General features: G+C 38.7%; 1 protein-coding gene across 6 annotated transcripts in view; it reads left to right on the top strand.

Moving 5' to 3' along the window:
- The window catches only part of TOX3 (TOX high mobility group box family member 3), a 109335-nt gene extending 90360 nt beyond the window's left edge, over positions 1–18975 (top strand). For 4 of the 6 annotated variants that reach the window (XM_077132433.1, XM_077132432.1, XM_077132429.1 and 1 more), the window contains exons 4-8: positions 6262–6531; positions 10981–11208; positions 12858–12938; positions 16994–17722; positions 18000–18975. In XM_077132433.1, coding sequence (XP_076988548.1) covers positions 6262–6531; positions 10981–11208; positions 12858–12938; positions 16994–17722; positions 18000–18053 — 1362 coding nt within the window. In that variant the 3' untranslated portion in view covers positions 18054–18975. Of the gene's footprint in view, positions 1–6261; positions 6532–10980; positions 11209–12857; positions 12939–16993 lie in introns of all 6 variants that reach the window. The other 2 variants (XM_077132434.1, XM_077132431.1) reach the window with 1 other exon arrangement.
- The last annotated feature ends 390 nt before the right edge of the window (positions 18976–19365 follow it).

Below are 19365 nucleotides of genomic sequence, written 5' to 3'. Positions count from 1 at the left end.
AAGAAGAGAGAATGTGTTTTGCCCAAATGCATCACCCAAAAACTGAGCAACTTAGGAAATGATTCAAGTGTACACCATATATAAAATATAACTGAAAGAAGATGAAAAAGCTCCCAGCATTCAGCTCTTGTTGGATATGATAGTAGAGATGGTTGCTGTCTCTTAAAACCCACTAGTTGCTGTGCATTTTCGATGATTGTTGATAAATCTTTCAAGCCTCAATTTTAGGAAGAGGTCATGATACACAAAAGCACATTCAGTGTCTTAGGGCTGTATTACACGGTTCTGTGCTTCTTAATGTGACATTACTACTAAGAAATATTTTGAGCTATTTGGAGGAATATTTATGAATTATTCTTGCCCATACATTGTCATGGTAAATTCCTTAGTTCATTCTCAGTTTTTTCCAGTGAGGTTAATGTTTAGAAGAATCCCACTGAGCAGTGATGACTCGGTAGCAGAATTCTTGCCTGCCATGCTGGAGACCTGGGTTTAATTCCTGGGGCCTGCCCATGCCAAAAAAAAAAAAAAAAAAAAAAAAATCCCATGGTAATTTCCTAGTTTTCAAAAATCTGACCATTGGTCTATCTATGTAGCTTATCTGGCCTGGCACAGAGTGTGGTGTTCAGGCAGTGCTTTTAAACTGCACTGACAGCTTTCTCTCTCTAAGTGGGAATTCTAAAATCAAAGGGAAAATCTTTTAAAGGTTACTTTTTTAATGCGAATAATTGGAGCTCTTAAGGAGCCTCACATTCCCTAAGGCAGCTTTTAATATGTGATGTCCCTAAAGGAATTTGAATCTCTAAAGAGATACTTTGAGCATTAAGCTTTTCATACTATGATCCTATGCATAGGAAGTTATTGTCCAATAAATGTGGAGCAAGGTAAAGCTAGACACTTTGATGCACAGATTATGGTATTCAGAGTTGACTTGAAAACATTCTGGAAGTCCTGGCACACTGATCTGTGGACCTGAAGACTGTGGAAGGCTCTGAAAAAAAGTTTTTTCATGGCAATCGCCCCTACCACGAGTGTTCACCCTGTCCCCACTGCCACAGAACCCTATTTTAGGAGAAATCCCAATTTATAAAACAGATGAGAGTGGACTTGACATTGTTAAAGGGAGATGGTGGTGGTAGAGAGCCCAGGCCCATTCGTCTCTCGCTCTTGTTTTCTCTCTCTCTGCTGGTTTCTGCCTCTACATTGAAGCCCCAGGGCTAGAACACAGTTTTTCTATTGAAGAATCACCAGCTGGCTGGGGGGCCTGCGGATTCACTTTTATCTGTCTAAGAATGTATGTAATAATCGTATCAACTTCAGAAAGTTATTAAGAGGGAGGGAAGATGACCTGTTTCATGGCCTCCTGTTTGACTCTAAAACACGCTGGAGGTGATGGGTGAGTTAATCAAGCGTCTGTACATGCTGATTTTCACGGGCATTGGAGCCAGGAGAACAGACTCCTCTGTTAATGAGAAAATGGCATAAATCAGATGATCATATTCCATGGCCATGCTAGGTAACTGATTCATTATTGTACAGTTAAAATTAAAATAATTTGAATGCACTTGGGAAGTTGCCTATAAATACTTTTAAAATACCTAGATTTAAACAAGTCTGAAAAGGCTTTGAAAAAGCTTTCTGGGAGATGTTCTATGACAGGTAAAATGAAGAATAAGATAAAATGCCTAATTGCTGATGGTTGAAGGGTAGTTTTGAAGTAGGCAGGCAGTGGTTGAATGTGGAACAGTGGACAGGAAGCTTGTATTTTTAAGAAATGTGCAAATGTGGTGTTAGAATACCAATCAAAAAAATAAAAAAATCAGGTCAGACTGATGGTATAAAAACCACTTGTGCATTAGAAGTTGCAGAAGGATGCCTGCCAGTAGAATACAGTATTTTAGGAACAACGGAAGCGAATGTTGTCATAAATGCATGGAAGAGTGAGATTGTTCTCATATGTGTAACCTGGTTCTTCAGTGATTCCACCACAATTTAATAATTCAGAAATTATTAACAAATAGGAAAGAAATCTGAGCAATTTGCTACAGCCCTTTTTTAAAAAACCGTTCATGTATGCTCTTTTTTTTAGTGTTTCCTGCCTAAGGTGTTTTAGTTTTTGTTTGTTTTGTTTTGTGTTTTAATCACAGGCACGTCCAAATACACGCAAATGTAAATGGAGAAAGTTAAGACTCTCCCTCCTTATCCCTCCAATCCTGCCTCTTTTAATGGACTCGTAGTTAACAGTTTGGATACACTTTTTTTGTTAAACAAAAAGAGGCTGAACTCAACAATTATTTTTCAACTTGATTTTTTCAATGTACTGTATCTCGGCTATCACTCTCGGCCAGCGAGACATTTAGCAATTTCTGAAGACATTTTGGATTATGACTAGGCTTGGGGAGTATCTACTGGCATCTACTGGGTAGAGACCAGAGATGTTGCTAAACACCCTACGATGCACAGGACAGCTCCCACAACAAAGAATTATCTAGTCCAAAATGTCCATAGAGCCAAGGTTGAGAAATCCTACTCTAGGTCAATACATATAAATGCAATTCAGTAATTAAAAAAACTTCATCTTAAATGCAAATCATAACGGCAGTGAGATATCATTTCACACCTACCAGAATGTCCACTGTTTTCCAACACAGAAAGCTATGCGTGTTGGAGCATTGTAGAGAAACTGGAACACTCATTCACTGCGGGTGAGAATACTGTAAAATGGTGCAGCCACTGTGGAAGACAGTTTGGTGGTTCCTCAGAAAGCTAAATATAGAATTACCATATGACCCAGCAATCTTGCTTCTATATTTATAACCAGGAGAACTGAAAACAGGAACTCGAACAGATATTTTTGCACACCGATGTTCATTGCAGCATTATTCACAGTTGCCAAAATATGGAAGCAACCCAAGTGTCCATCAACTGATGAATGGCTAAACAAAATGTGGCATATACATACAGCGCAATATTATTCAGCTATAAAAGAGAATGAAGTCCTGTAAATGGGGCAACATGGATGAACATTGAGGACATTATGCCCAGTGAAATAAGCCAGACACAAAAGGTTAAATACTGTATGATCTCACTAATATGAATTAATTGTAATAAGCAAACTCATAAGAGTTAGAATCTAGAATATAGGTATGTTAATCTCCTCATAATATAGGTTACCAGGAGGTTAACATTGGGGATAGAGAATGGGGAGTTGATGCTTAGCGTGTGCAGCATTTCCATTTAGATTGATGGTGAAGGTTTGGAAATGGTTGGTGGTGATGATGGCACATGACTGGAAGTGTGATCAGCAGTACCAAAGTACAGAGGTAAATATGGTTAAAAGGGAAAACTTTAGAATGCAGATATTACTAAAATTAACAGATAAAGTGGTAGAATGCTCGCCTTCCATGCAGGACAGCCAGGTTCCATTTCTGGACCATGCACCTAAAAAAAAAAAAATTTAAAGATAAAACCTAGGACTGTTATGCCCCAATGAATTCGAGTGATTAGATCAGTGAGTGGAAAAGTATTTGCAAAGTCCCCTTCAGGGAATGGTGAGAACGGGGGGAAATTCAACCTCTCCAAGTTGAATTCTTGATATTCTCACAAGCAGTGTGGTCAACCAAAGCTATAGGCTGAGCCCCCAGTCTTGGGATTTGTTCCTATGAAACTTAACCCCAGAAAGGATAGGTCAAGCCTGCTTAAAAGTAGGCCTAAGAGTCACCCCTAGAGAGCCTCTTTTGTTGCTCAGATGTGGCCTCTCTCCGATCAACACAACAAGCAAACTCACCACCCTCCCCCTGTCTACGTGGGACATGACTCCCAGGAGTGTGGACCTTCCTGGCAACGTGGGACAGAAATCCTAGAATGAGCAGAGACTCAGTATCAAGGGATTGAGAAAAACCCTGGAATGAGCTGAGACTCAGCATCAGGAGATTGAGAAAACCTTCTTGACAAAAAGGGGAAAGAGTGAAATGAGACAAAGTGTCAGTGGCTGGGAGATTCCAAACAGAGTCGAGAGGTTATCCTGGAGGTTATTCTTACGCATTAAGTAGATATCACCTTGTTATTCAAGATGTAATGGAGAGGCTGGAGGGAACTGCCTGAAAATGTAGAGCTGTGTTCCAGTAGCCATGTTTCTTGAGGATGATTGTGTAGTGGTGTGGCTTTCACAGTGTGACTGTGTGATTGTGAAAACCTTGTGTCTGATGCTCCTTTTATCTACCTTGTCAACAGACGAGTAGAACATATGGAATAAAAATAAATAATGGGGGAACAAATGTTAAAATAAATTTAGTTTGAAATGCTAGTGATCAATGAAAGGGAGGGATAAGGGGTATGGTATGTATATTTTTTGTTTTTCTCTGTTTTCATTTCATTTCTTTTTCTGTTATCTTTTTATTTCTTTTTCTGAATTGATGCAAATGTTCTGAGAAATGATCATGATGATGAATATGCAACTATGTGATGATGTGAATTATTGATTATATATATAGAATGGAATGATCAAAATAGGAATGTTTGCATTTATTTGGTGTTTTTTTGTATTTAAAAAAATTTAAAAAAACCTAGGACTGTACAACACAGTGAACCCTAATGTAGATGATGGAGTATAGTTAGCAATACAAGGATAAGGATGTTCTCTCATGAATTATAATAAATGTACGATACTAATGCAAGGTCCTAATAATAGGGTGGTATATGGGAAAAATACACCTAATGTAAATTACAGATGATGGATAATATGATTTTAATAGTCTTTCATCAATTGCGACACAGGGAAATGCTATAAAAAATTGTACAGTTATTAAGAAGCACTACCTTCAATTGTAACACACATTCCATACCAATGCCAGGTGTTGGTGGCGAGGTGGCATATAGGAACCCTATATTTTATGCATAGTTGTTTTGTAAATTCAGTTTCTCTTAATGAAATTTTTTAAAGCTTTCATACTACTTTGTAGTCTGGGTAGATCATAATTTATTCAACTAGTCGCCTATTGATAAATATAGTTTCTTATTTAGTGGTATTTATATATTTAATGTTAAGAAGCCAGATGCCCCAATTCAGTTGTTTACAATTCGTTCTGTTTTCTCTAAAGAACAAAAAATAAGTCATCAAAAAAAGCCCAAAAGAGGGTCAGTTAAGAATTCATAGTCTTGTGTTTCAAATTAGATTCTGGATCATTGAGAGTAAAGAGAATTTGGTTTCAATAAAATCACACATTTATTCTCAATGACAAATCTTAAAGCAAGGCATTTCAAAAGCATGTCTTCATTTTTTTTTGATTCTTTAGAAATAAAAAAATAATAAGGAAGCAACAATTCTAAGTCTTTTTATATGACTCCCCAAAACAGAGAAAGCTACTTTGTCAATAACTGCAAGACTCGCAGAGAAAGCTAATTCTGAGTATTTCTACCTCCTCTTTACACATATTTTTAAAAATCCATTAGTACATTAAATCATGGTGTGTTGAACAAAAGAAAACAAATCAGGTTTAAGATGAGAAAAGTCATATCCATCCCGAAGAGGTTGAATGACTTCCAGATGCCGTTGACAATATAATTCAGAATCAGAATGACCCTCTTGGTTAACCACAGAGGATTCTGCAGAAAGGGTGCCCTCAAGCAAACAGATGTTTGCTCTGGGAAACCAAAGTGCTCTGCTTCTCTAGCCCATCCTCCCTGCATTTCATATCCATTCCTGGAAGGATAAAATAAAGAACTGATTCTCCTTCTCTCACAGAGCTGGATAAAGGTTAATGGAACCAGAACTCTGTGTGCGAGAAGGATGGCAAACCAGAAGGTGCGTGCCTGAAAGGGCAGGACCTCTGTTGAACCCTTTCCCGGCCACCAATTTCTTCAAGAAGAAGGAAGAGTTGGACTTTTCCTTTTCCTTTGCTAATAGCCTTTTTTTTTTTTTTTTTGCATGGGCAGGCACCAGAAATTTAACCTGGGTCTCCGGCATGGCAGGCACGAACTCTGCCTACTGAGCCACTGTGACCTGCCCCTAATAGCATTTTTATAAGTCGTCCAATGATACTTCTGTAGTGAAAGACTGGGCTAGTATTTGGATTTTATGCTTCTGACTCTTCATCTGTTTTTCGATTGAGTTCTGATATCCAAGAGAGACCATCATCCTACTATAAATCACTGCTATAAAGTTGCAGCTGGTCAGACCTATCTAAGGAGCTGCCGACATGCTAAGTTCATAGATATTTGGGAGAACTTAACATCGTTTCCCTCTCACTATTGCCTTTGTAGGATCAAAGCCACACACAGGTCTCCCAGTACCGCCAGGATCCCTCTTTGCTCATGAGGACCATTGTCCACATGACGGATGCTGCTCGCTCCGGGATCATGCCTGCTGCCCAGCTCACCACCATCAATCAGTCTCAGCTCAGTGCCCAGCTGGGGCTGAATTTGGGAGGTGCCAGTATGCCCCACACATCTCCTTCACCTCCGGCAAGCAAATCAGCAACTCCATCCCCTTCCAGCTCCATCAATGAAGAGGATGCTGATGAATCCAACAGAGTAAGTTTAATACACACCCTCATTAATTTCTTCAGTGCAGAATCTACTAGAGAATTTGGAATCACCCCATACTCAAGTCTTTGGCTTTCATCCATGATACTACATTCCTTTTCTTCATGAATTTGCAGTCGCATTTACATGTATGATGGTTTTGTTTTCTTTTCACTCTTCTACTTTTTGAAATTTTCAGCAGGACATGTTGTGAACTGGAAATCGGGAGATCTGGCTCCTCCAAGCCTAACTTTCCTAATCTGCAAAAGGCATGGCTTGCAATAGACTTCTCAGAAATTCTGAACTACTCTGATTTTAATTTAATCTTCACAGGGTTAAGTTTCATTCAGTTAGTAAGCCTAACTGTTGGCAAAATCAACAGCCTTGCACCTTTAATCACTTATTAAGTTCTTAAAGTTTTGCATCTTAGCTTTTGTCATGCAAAATATTTCTTTCTCAAAAAAATATATGATTTGAAATAAACATTTATTTGCAGGTAGTATTTATGCTTTCTGCATGCCTAGTCTGAGTAACTTAAGGAAAAAGTACTGTAGCAGTATACAATTTCTCATTACTTATCCATGTTAATAAGTTGTACACCTACTCTGTGCTTGGGTTCTCACTTTGTTCTGGTGATACAAAGATTTATAAGCAAATTACTGCCCTTGGGATTTCCCATTGGGATAGATGGCAATGTTTAAAAACTAGCTGCAGATGTGATTAGTGGTATAATTGATGTATCTGGTATGCTGGGATTGTAATCACTTCTACCTGGGAGAGTGATTTGTGCAAGATTTTATTGAGAAGGTGATATTTGAATTAGGTCTAAGAGGATGCATAAAATTTTGTGAGGCAGAAGAGAGAGGCAGGCATTCTGGCAGAGTGGACAGTGAGGGGCAATAGAAGTATGTCAGTTATTGGTTTAATGAATAGTTTCATAAGGGGAGATGAAAAATAGTAATGGAGGAAAGAAATGACTCAAATGTGGTGGTATTTCTTCTGTTGGTACCTCAGAGCTGATTATTTGCAAAGAGTAATGGCATAAGCAAATTTATCCTTTAGAACAATAACTTTAGCCATATATAGGGTGCGTTACAAAGAGAAACCAAAGGAAAGAAAACCAATTAGAAGACCCTTTCATTATGAACTATTCCATTCAGCAGGTGAAGGGCTGGACAGGAGAAAACGGGTTAGAGAGACATTTCAGAAGGAGAGTCATTGAGATTTGGTGACCTACTGGAATTTGAAGAAGAAATAACTTGGGTTTTAGTTTGGGAAGCATGGATATTGGTAACTGGGGTGATCAACACAGAAGGAAATGCATGTGTGGGGTTCCCCGTCCCCCGGCGGGGGGAGATCAGATTTTGTCATGGGATTGGTTGAACTCTAGGGGTGTACATTTGGATATTTGGGTCTAGTATTCAGTTCATTGGAGTTGGAAATACATATTTGGGAACCAATAGCATGTGGATGTGAAGATATGGAAATAATCAAGATTTCTCCGAATAGGTGTCAGGAGCAAGTCAAGACCAGATTCTTGAGGTAACAAATGGATGAAGAAGAGCTAAAGAAGATTGAGGATGATGAGGAAAAGAGGAGGGGTTAGAGTAATGTAGATGAGATTTCAAAAAGGAGGGTTTGGTCCATAGTATCAAATTAGCTCCCCAGTGGGCATGGGGTTGGTAAATAAATTAACCATCTATGCTCACACCTAAGGTGGTGAGGAAAGAAATGAATTAAAAAACTTGAGGGGTGTGTGTAAGTGTAGGAGTAGGAATAAGAACAACTAAGTTACAACTGGCCCTTACAAATTTAAACGGATTTCTTTCATTTCACTCTCATTTCCACTGATCTTCATACTTAACCTCTGTACCAAAATGAAATGATCATATCTAAGGAGAACCTTTTATGCTCCTGGCTTTTTCCAGTTTATCTTTTGAGCAACACTTTTAGTTTCCTAACCTACTCAAGCAAATACCATGAAATGGGTTGACTTAAACAATGGAATTTATTGTCTTGTGATTATGAGGCTCAAAAAAAGTCCAAATCAAGGCATCATCAAGGTGATGCTTTCTCCCTGCAGAGTGGTATTCTGGGGCTGGCAGCTGTAATCCTTGGTTCTTAGCTTGTCACATGGCAAGGTACATGTTGCATCTCATGGCTTCCTTCTCGTCTGGGTTCCATTTTAGCTTCTTGCTTCCTGTGGCTTTCTTTTTCTCTCTTTCTGAATTTCATTCTCTTGTAAAGGACTGCAGCAATAGGATTAAGACTTCGGTCACACCGATACTAAAGTAGCCTCATCAAAAGGTTCTCCTTACAAATGGCTCGCACCAACAGGAAGGGATTCATTTAAGAGCATACTTTTCTGGGGCACATAAAGCTCCAAACCACCATAGCAACTTGGCTGAGAAAGGAAGATTAAATTGTCATTGATTATGTCACTTCTGGGTGAAGAAATTTCTCCACTTTTTGCAACCATTTTAAGTCAACTGCACAAAATTTTCTCTTTAGAAGAAGTAATTCTGAGTTTTTATTTAAACTGGGATTCTTCATCTCTGGTTTATTCTCAAAAAGCTGTGATGGTTAGGGTAAGTCATGGTTATCCAAAAAAGAGCTATCAAAGGTTGTCAACATTTGAATGCTGTTTTGGGACTCATATTCTCATTTGGGAGAAAACTGCCCTGGAAATTACTTTCATCTTGTCATTGTTCAGAATGTCATCAGCACTAACAGTGCCAAATTTGCTCCGAGGAAAAGAATATAGTCATTAGACAGAATTGGTATTTGAAATATATAAATAGATAAATATATTTACTGATATATAATATATAAATATGTTAATATACTGTATAAATACTTATTTATGCAGTATATATTTCTTTCTCTTGTTACGAAGCAGTACGTTTTCTTCAAAGGAAATTTGGCTCCAATTTACACTCAAAGCCTAGTGCCAACTGAAGGCGCTGACTCCCTTGCAAGTTCAGAATCACTAACTGGAATTAAATAAGCCTCACTTATCCTGAGATTTAGAAAAAAAACTATGGGGTCTACAGAATGATTGAATTGATTGCATGAGTTATGAAAGATGACATTTCTTAAGGAGAGGTAAGGTATGGCTTACCACCAGGTGGAACACATAAACTACTTGAATAAAGTATGGAAGTTCATCACTCAAATAGTGCAAACAGGAGGCACCTGGAAGCAGGCAGTGGTTTCTTAACAAGAACCTTGAGGGTTCAGAGCTCTTAAAAAAAAAAAAAGACACTTATCCTGAAGAATTGTAGTAATTGGGTTGCATTCCAGATGATCCTCACTCGGAAAACAATGACACTCTCAGAAAATATGAATTAGGATTCAAGACTAAAGGTCATTAAAAGCCAATCTGGTTGTAACTTGATTCTGTCTCAGTTGGTCTTGACCAAGACTAGCTTTTAAAACAGGTTTTGTCAAACACCTCAAGATCTATAGTGATGTAACTGCAAAGTTATCTTCAATATGGTCATATTGTAATCAAACAAGACTGATAAATCATTTCTTCTGATGTAAGTATATATGGTTGAGGAAATTAGATGAAGGTAGCAGGTGAATTTGAAGTGCAGTGAACTATACAAGTTATACTCACCATTTCAGTGGTTTTGATCTCACGAAGTTCATATTGTATCTGTGAGTCTCTGGGGGTATTCTCGTGGGCAGGGTTACTTATCATATGTACTAGGGATCTTTAGCCTTGGTGATTTTTAAGTCCCGATTATTGCTCTTTTATAGGTTTTTAATTTTATGAAGAGTATCAATTTCCCTTCTGCCTTTACTTAAAGTAGTTTTGACATTTTTACATTCCTTGTTGTTGTATTCTTTAAGAAGTTAATATTTTAGAAAATAAAGATGACCTTTTCCTTACTGTGTGAATTTCAGGATCATAGCTGATTTCCATCTGTATTTTAAGAGATCCATTAGCAAAGTAACATTCTGGTAAAACTAAAAATGAGTTTCAAAAAAGTTAATTCAGACCAGTGATACATGTAGCATGTGACCATGGCAGGGACCCCATTGAAATGATCTGAATATGATCAATATTCTGGATATTTAGCTTTTACTTCTAAAACCTCTGATGATGTAAAATATTTTGTCTTATGTGTATGTTTATATCACAGCATATGTATATATAGCATTGCCTGGTACAGAATGTGTCCTGTCTTTCATTACTCATAATTGCTATTTAGAGCATATGTCCTGAATGTATGGAAGACCCTTCTGGGTCTTATTAATCAATGTTCTAAATGCTAATCTCTACTGCCGGGTTAACTCTAAGCAACTTTACCCCTCACCCCCCTTTAGGTGGTGATTCATCTGTGGATGATGTTTAACAAAATTTTAAAAGAACAATTGTAGACCTAAGAAAGTCTTGATAAATTCAATGCAAGTACATTCTAGGCAGTGAATTTTCTTCCTCCTTTGCAGGCCATTGGAGAGAAAAGAGCTGCTCCAGATTCTGGCAAGAAGCCCAAGACTCCAAAGAAAAAGAAAAAGAAAGATCCCAATGAGCCACAGAAGCCAGTGTCAGCATATGCCCTGTTTTTTAGAGACACACAGGCTGCAATTAAAGGTCAAAACCCCAATGCAACCTTTGGGGAGGTCTCAAAAATCGTAGCATCTATGTGGGATAGCCTTGGAGAAGAACAAAAGCAGGTAAGGCAAGTTCCTTTTATATATCACAAAGATATATAAAAATTAACCGGAGTCTCCCTTGTACGTTTGCTGATGAGCACGTTCTCTTAGTATGACTTCTTATGAAAGCCTTTCTTCCTATGGAATTAAAACAAACAAATAAACATAAACACAAACAACTCTCCAGCCATTCCATGTCTGTATAGATTTCTCCATTAGCTTAAGTGTGAATGTTCAGAGCCCATTCAGAGGAGGGTTGGAAGATATCCAGGCTGTGTCCTGCAAGCATAAACTTCTGATGATAAGCTTTTCATTTTAAATAATGTGGAATTTTTTCCCTTTGTTCAAAAGGAGCACTACAAAGAGATTAGGTCCATCCCGCTTGCCTTTTCATTGCTCATCTTTCTGAACCTTTGTGCTGTCCTGGTTGGGTTTCCAAACTTTGAAGCTGCCTCTGCATGTCTCATTATTGTCACTGGGCATTTGAAATTTTATTCCAAGTTCATTTTAAAGCTCGGCAGTATAAGAGGTATTCAGAGATTAGCCATGCTGGTGGGAGATCCTTCCTTAGGATTTTAGTCTCCTCTCCTTCCCCATGAAACTCCTGCACACAAATGGAGAGAAGAATGGGTTCCTTGGGGGTCGAGCCTCCCTTGCTCCTTGCATGAAACTCCAGTTACCATTACTAGGAGGTAAGGACAGAAGAATAGATCCCTATTAGTGATGAAAAAGAATAATTGTTTCAGGAATGAAGAGCAGGAAGCCCTTGATTTTTCTTTACAAATCGTGACCTCATTCCTGGTTTCATTGGCATCATGCAAGTAGAGAATTTTACTGTGTCTGCAGTGAGCTTAGAATGATCGTCTATCCCAGAAATGTAATTCTAAGGGACTGGCAAACCATTGCAGCTAACTTTTATTAATTATTTATTTTTTACATAGGGAGGCACTGGGCATCGAACCCGGGTCTCCGGCATGGCAGGCAAGAAGTCTGCCTGCTAAGCCACCATGGCCCGCCCTGCAGCTAACTTTTAAACTGGGGAGAAGGATAGTTGTACTTTGCTCTAACACCCAGCCATCTGACTACACTGTTAAAAAAAAAGGAAGCGCAATCATGTTGAAAATGCTGGGTTTTATTTATGTAACTCACTTCTCTCTCACTAGTGGAAAACCCACATCACTGGCTATTTTTGCCTATTTCTTTTTTTCTAAAAGGGAAACCAAGGCCTCTGGTCTTTCTCTTCTGTTTTCATGGCTGCTATGTGTTTACATTTTTTATCCTCTGTTTTGGTATAGTTTAGAAATGTGTGTGAGGGAAAGAAGACATTTTGGAGAAGCTAGTTACTTTCTATAATTTAAGCTATTTTCAGCAAATCTTATCCTTCTTGTTACCTTATTAACGGCCTTAGTGTGAGGCCCTCCATTACTGTCACTCTCAAGGAGTCTAGACTGTAATCTGAAAATCTTCTCTCATTTGCAAGAGCAGATGTCAATATTGTGCTGTCATGGGGGTGCCAGGGGTTTTGTTTTGTTTTAATATTTGTGTGTGTGTGTGTGAAAGTTGAGATCAAACTCTTGGGTGAGTTATATTGTGACCTCATTTGTGCAGCAGTTGTTTTACAGCTGAGGATTTATATGCTAAAGGTGGTATTAATTGTGGTCTTTTCATAGGTGTATAAAAGGAAAACAGAAGCTGCCAAAAAAGAATACCTAAAGGCCCTGGCTGCATACAGGGCCAGCCTGGTTTCCAAGGTAAGGTGGTGGGTCTAGAAAAGGCTACAATGTTGAAGTGTTTTGGTAGCATTGAAAACGTAATGCAACTCCTAGTAGAGTTATTAGAAAAAGCATCTTGAACGACTTATAAGCTTACTCATTTCCATCAGAGGTTATCCAAACGATGGTAAGAGAAATATGAGTTTACACTGCTGAATCTAAGTAATTGTTTCCAAAAGATTCATTGCTCTTTATATATGTGTGTTCAGGTATTTAGACAAATTTTAAGGAGCCTCTTATTCTTTCTTTTTTGTCAGGAACTGAGATTTGGGTTAAAGTCCTCTTTTTAAGCTGAGTGTTACATTTGTCAGGCATTTTTTGGGCATCATAATAATAAATTCTCCAGTGGTTACTTTATTGTAATTGGGGATGTTGTATTTTTGACCAAGCAGTCTACATTGTATAAATAAATAAACATCATGATTATTTAAAATGAAATCATGCTCCAAGTACTAAAATAAAAGGCATATGTATATGTTATACATAGAGAATACAATGAACCACAATGTATTATTATAAAATGCTCCAACTTTCCAAAGCAGAAAGCAGCTTGATTATTATATCTTTGATCCAAAAGGAGCATGAGCTTTTACACATATTATTTTAGCATTTAATTACTATGCCTTTTGCCTTCCTAGAATTTAGAAAGGCTTTGGGGAGGTTAATTTGAATTAATATGGTTTTGCTCTTGATACATTTCCTTGGCAAGCAGAGACACCACTTCATTGCATTGTCATTGTCTCCAGCATCAACTAGGGCTTCCAAGCCTGGTAGATGTTACTGGAAAATCCATTTGAAGAGGGTTTTCCCCCCTTTATTTCTCTTTGTCACCTGAGTTGTTTTTTCCATTAAAACCTACATTTGTCAGCTGCTTCGAATCAGTTGGGCAAAAGCCTTCATGTGCCTTTGTTGATAGCTCTCAGAACAGGTCCTGCTTCATAAGAAAGGGAAAATATTTACCAGGTCAATAGTAAAACAGTTTTCTGGAACTCTGGAAGACATACTGGAAGCTATACCAAGTCTGTACTCAGATTTGGACACTGACAGAAAACAACTGGGTGTGTGGACTACAGGTGTTAAGAATTGAGTATATATAATTGCTTACTAATTAGGTGGTGTGAAGTGAATAGAGGAAAAATGTGATGTACTCCTTAAGTGGATCTTTTATTCAGTCATCTACCCAGAATCAAGTATTGGTGGTCTTTGTGCATTAGAGCTTAAATAATGGGCCCTGCATGGATGTAGGCCAAGAACCAGTATATTCAGAAGGCACATAGCAGCTATTACTGGACTCCTCAGGTCCGTGAATGTTCTGGGACGGATAACTTAAAAGATATATATTGGTTACTTGGATCAGGATTTGGAAGTATTTCATAATGGAACTCAGTGGATCAAAAAGAAAAAATAGGACAGAGTTTAATAAAAATAAATCTAAAATGCTATTTTTCCAAATTTAGTAAGTGCAGGGTATAGAGGATCCTAAATTGATATTCAGAGACCTGTCAGGCAAAAAAAAAGTCCTTGTGGCATGAATTTAGCATAATTTCAGGCTGAACACAAAGTGTGAAATAGTTGCAAATATAGTGAGCTCACAGGAGGTGCAGCTGATTGTACATTATGATGACTGAGCCACACCTGTTTTGCAGTTTAAGGAGGGATGCTGACTGGTGGAGGTCCTCTGGGGTTCTCTCCACTATGGTGAGGACTGAAAAGCAAATCTATTAGAATGATTGAAAAGGAACAGGGAGATATGGGGGAAGGATCCTGGTCCTCAAATGTAAGGGCAACTATGTAAGGGAAGTGTGAGCTTAATCTCTGTAGTCCTGGATAGAAGAACTCATCTAAGGGATGAGGATACAGGGAGCAAGATTTCAGCCTCAGTATCAGGAAAAAAACAGTGTAGTTACATCAAGTGTGCACTTAACTCAGGCCTCTACATGTAGAGCCTAGGACCCCCTCCCACTCAAGATACGACTGTACAGTCTCCTTTAATCTTCACAACAGCCAATGATATTAATGGAAGCTTAACATTAAACTGTAAGAGGGTAAACTCTGCAAGCAGCAGGGGCTCCTTACAATTATCCACCCATCTCCATTCACCATTATGGTGGCATCTGAACGGCAAATTGGTGTGACTGCCCAGGTATCCATAGAAAGACTTTCCTTTTACTTTCTTTGTCCTTAAGTCCAGCTCTGTGATTTTTAAATATTAGAATTATGTTTATATGTATAACATGGTGCGTAATCTACTTCATGGATGGCTTAATGTTTTTTAAAGATAGTTTATTATATTTAGAGGCTTCTTCTTATCCTCAGACTTCAGAACAGGACCCGTCACCTGCACCTCCCCTTCCCCCACTAACAGGCAGCTCCACTGAGAATTCGTCCCACAGGGAGCTGTCCCCCAGTTAATGGTGCTTTATAATTGTAACGTGTTCAAACAGAAGCTATCTGGGATGAATTTACATATACCGGGTGACTCTCCATATAACGTCACTTACAAGTTCCTTTCAAAAGTAGGATTTTTATAGATCTATGTAATAAAAATCTAAAAGTAGACATCTGAGGTCATTGAAAACCTCCAAGGTACCTCCATTGCCTCCTCTCCAAACCCCTAATTTTGTCAAGTATAAGAGGAAAAAAAAAAAAAAACAGCTCTTAAGATGAATCATTCTAATCACTGTTGCAAAAGAATTTATTTTTGTGGAGGTAGTTTTGTGTTTTCAGCATAAAATTTAGTAGGTAATTTCTCTCCATGTTGAGCCTTACATCTCTTGTTTACCTTATAACCAATTATTCAAAGTCACATAAGTATTGAGCAGTCTCCCCTTAGCTTTGACTCCTTTGATAAGTTGTGATAATCTTTGAAAATGTCTGGTAAAACTACAGCATTTCTGAAGTTGTAAAGCACTTCAATTTATATCTCTAAGGAATCTAATGATCTCTCTCTTACATTCAGTGAGTACTATTATAAATAATCGTGCAAGTACAGGCCTTCAAAGCTCTCTAGTAGGAGTAGTTTTCTAGTAGGCATTGTTGTTAATTCATAAAAATAATTAACATTTACTAAGTGCTTTCTGTGGGCCAGTCATCGTTCTGAAGGCTTAACACATATGAGTTGATTTAATTCCCATGACCTCTACATAAGATAGATATCATATAATTCCATTTTATAGATACAGAGACTGAGAAGCCAGAGGGATGAATTAACCCACCCAAAGTCACAAAATCGTTAAATAGTAGAGCTGGCTTTGAACTCAGGCAGTCTGTACTGGGCTATCTTTCAATATAAGATATTCAGTGATGAGGTTATTGCCAGACATACATGCTGAAGAATTGCTGCTCTTAAATATGTGTATCAGTTACCTTTTTCCAGAATAGCGCTGTGTAACAGGCACTCACAAAGCCCAGTGACTTAAAAAACTAAGCCTTTTATTTATCTCAGAGACTGTCAGTTAGCTGGTTCATCAAATCTAGTCCAGGCTTGATGGGATGAGCAAGTCTTGCTCATCTGTCTGTGGTCAGCTTGCAGGTCAGAGGGGGCTGGCAGGTACAGGGTGGCCCCATTCTCATATATGGCCATTGGCTGGCTGGCAGTAAGTGGGCCCTTGCATAGCATCACCATCCACATGTCAGTGGTAGGTTCCAAGAGACAGAATATAGAAGGGTGTGGGACCTCTTGAGGCTTCAGCTTAGATCTGGGGCAGTGTTACTTCCATCAGATTCTGTTGGCTGAAGCAGAGACACAAGCCCAGCCCAGACCAAAGGGTAGGGAATTTGACTCCACCTCTCAATATAGGTAGCTTAAAGGTCACGTGAAAAAGGGCATGGATGCGAAGGGCATTAATACAGGTGGCCAATTTTTTTTTTTTTTCATGGGCAGGCATCAGGAATCAAACGCGGGTCTCTGGCATGGCAGATGAGAACTCTGCCTGCTGAGCCATCGTGGCCGCCCTGGGTGGCCAGTTTTTATAATCCTTTTGCTTCCCCTTGTATATTTTAATATTCTGGAATTTTCTCTCCGTACCATGCAGGCTGCTGCCGAATCTGCAGAAGCCCAGACCATTCGCTCTGTTCAGCAGACCTTGGCGTCGACCAATCTGACATCCTCCCTCCTTCTCAACACTCCACTGTCTCAACATGGAACAGTGTCGGCATCACCTCAGACTCTTCAACAATCGCTCCCTCGGTCCATCGCTCCCAAACCCTTAACCATGAGACTCCCCATGAACCAGATTGTCACATCCGTCACCATTGCAGCCAACATGCCATCGAACATTGGGGCTCCACTGATAAGCTCCATGGGAACCACCATGGTTGGCTCAGCATCCTCCACCCAAGTGAGCCCTTCAGTGCAAACCCAGCAGCATCACATGCAGTTGCAGCAGCAGCAACAGCAGCAGCAACAGCAGATCCAGCAGATGCAGCAGCAGCAACTCCAGCAGCACCAAATGCATCAGCAAATCCAGCAGCAGATGCAGCAGCAGCATTTTCAACACCATATGCAGCAGCACCTGCAGCAGCAGCAGCAGCATCTTCAGCAGCAAATCAACCAACAGCAGCTGCAGCAGCAGCTGCAGCAGCATATGCAGCTGCAGCAGCTGCAGCACATGCAACACCAGTCCCAGCCTTCTCCTCGGCAGCACTCCCCCGCCACTTCCCAGATAACGTCCCCCATACCTGCCATTGGGAGCCCCCAGCCAGCCTCTCAGCAACACCAGTCGCAAATACAGTCTCAGACACAGACTCAAGTATTATCGCAGGTCAGTATTTTCTGAAGACGCTGGCGGCAGATGGATTTGCGTGCATCGAGGAGGGTGGCATAGGAGGGTAAACCATATGTGGCTGAAGCCTGTAAGTTGGTACTGGTTATGCAGAACTGCGTAACAGATCAAACGGTCCTCTCAAGTGTCTATTAGATAGGCAATAAGAGAACTACAGTGTAGCTGGATATCATCTTTTAGCTGACGATAAATCACTTTGTTTTTAAGCAAGAAAAGCTGTGCTCTTTTATGTGATGCCTTTTTTTTATTTATTCAGGCTATACCTACAATATGTGAATCAAACCGTTTAATGAATCCTGGGACATACTGATGACTCTTAACTGGCCTCTCTGAGTTGTAGAAAATGGCCTTATTTCTCCAGAAGTGACTAAGCCACACTTCAAGGCTCTCTGAACTTCTGAAGCCCCAAAAATAAAAGCACAGTTGTAACTACCTGAAATACGAAGATTCAGTTTCATACAAACATTTGTATGACATGAATAGTTGATGGCATTTTTTTTGTCATGAAAAAAATAATGTAAATCACAGACTTTTGCCAAAGCTCTTATTTTTTTTCCTAAATCCAGAAAAAAAAATTGCAAGTGATTAGATTCAAATATTGACTCATTTTCACTTTTTATCCATGACTTCTCCAAAACAAACCACAATATATGTTGTAACAATATCTATGACCACTGTTAGCCCATTATATTCATTCCAATTAGAAGAAAAGAAATGTGAATATTATATTCTGTGTTTTGAGTGACAAGTTTCGAAAAATAAAAACACTGTATTTTTAAAAGGGAAATGCACTTAAATGAAAACAGTTATTACAAAAGTTAAGATTTAAAAAAAAAAGCAAGAGTTTTTATTATGATGTAATACTGGTAGAATATTTAAAAGGAGCACCACATCTGAATAATCAGTGTAAATATTTTCTTTCAAACTTGTAAGTTTTCATATTATGTGTTGTAAAGTTTTCATAAACAAGGCTTTAACGTAAACACTGGTGACATAAACCATCCATTGCTGCGTTGCTTATTGTGTTTTTATGCTGTTTTATACTTTTTTATGAGTTATGATAGCAGCAATTAAGTTGTTTGTATTTTGCTTAACTAAAACAAAAATGCTTTTATCTTGCTATAGAATAAACACATTTCAGTAAAAACTGTGGACTGTATTTTGATGCAACAACAAGGAAACTGTTCACTTTTCAAATAAAATGACATGTCAAATTTCACTTTTGGTCCTTGAATAAGTACAGGAGGGGAAAATATGCCACATAGCGAGTTTTACTTTTGTCCAAGCATTGCTTTTCCATTTTCATTTGAAAAAAAAAAGATATTCGTGGCTAGGAATTTGGATTGTACAGCCACAAAGCAGGATCTTTTGGAGAAAAAAAACAAAAAAAAAAACCTTTGGAAATACTTTCATAATTGCCTTTTTCTTAAGATGCAAGTAAGGTAAGTATATAGAGAAAAACAATTGTTTTTCCATTTCAGGCTAGACCTCATTGGCATTGTGCTATTGCTATTAAAATGGGTGGTGAATGCTAATTCTTAAGCCAAAATAATTATTTCAGTGCCCATTTCTGCCCCCCCCCCCTTTTCTTCCTCTGCAGTAGCTCCTCTTTGAGAGCCGTG

Source organism: Tamandua tetradactyla, chromosome 16 (genome assembly GCF_023851605.1).
Source record: "Tamandua tetradactyla isolate mTamTet1 chromosome 16, mTamTet1.pri, whole genome shotgun sequence".
NCBI classification, from domain to species: domain Eukaryota; kingdom Metazoa; phylum Chordata; class Mammalia; order Pilosa; family Myrmecophagidae; genus Tamandua; species Tamandua tetradactyla.
This window is presented reverse-complemented; position numbering and strand designations above follow the sequence as displayed.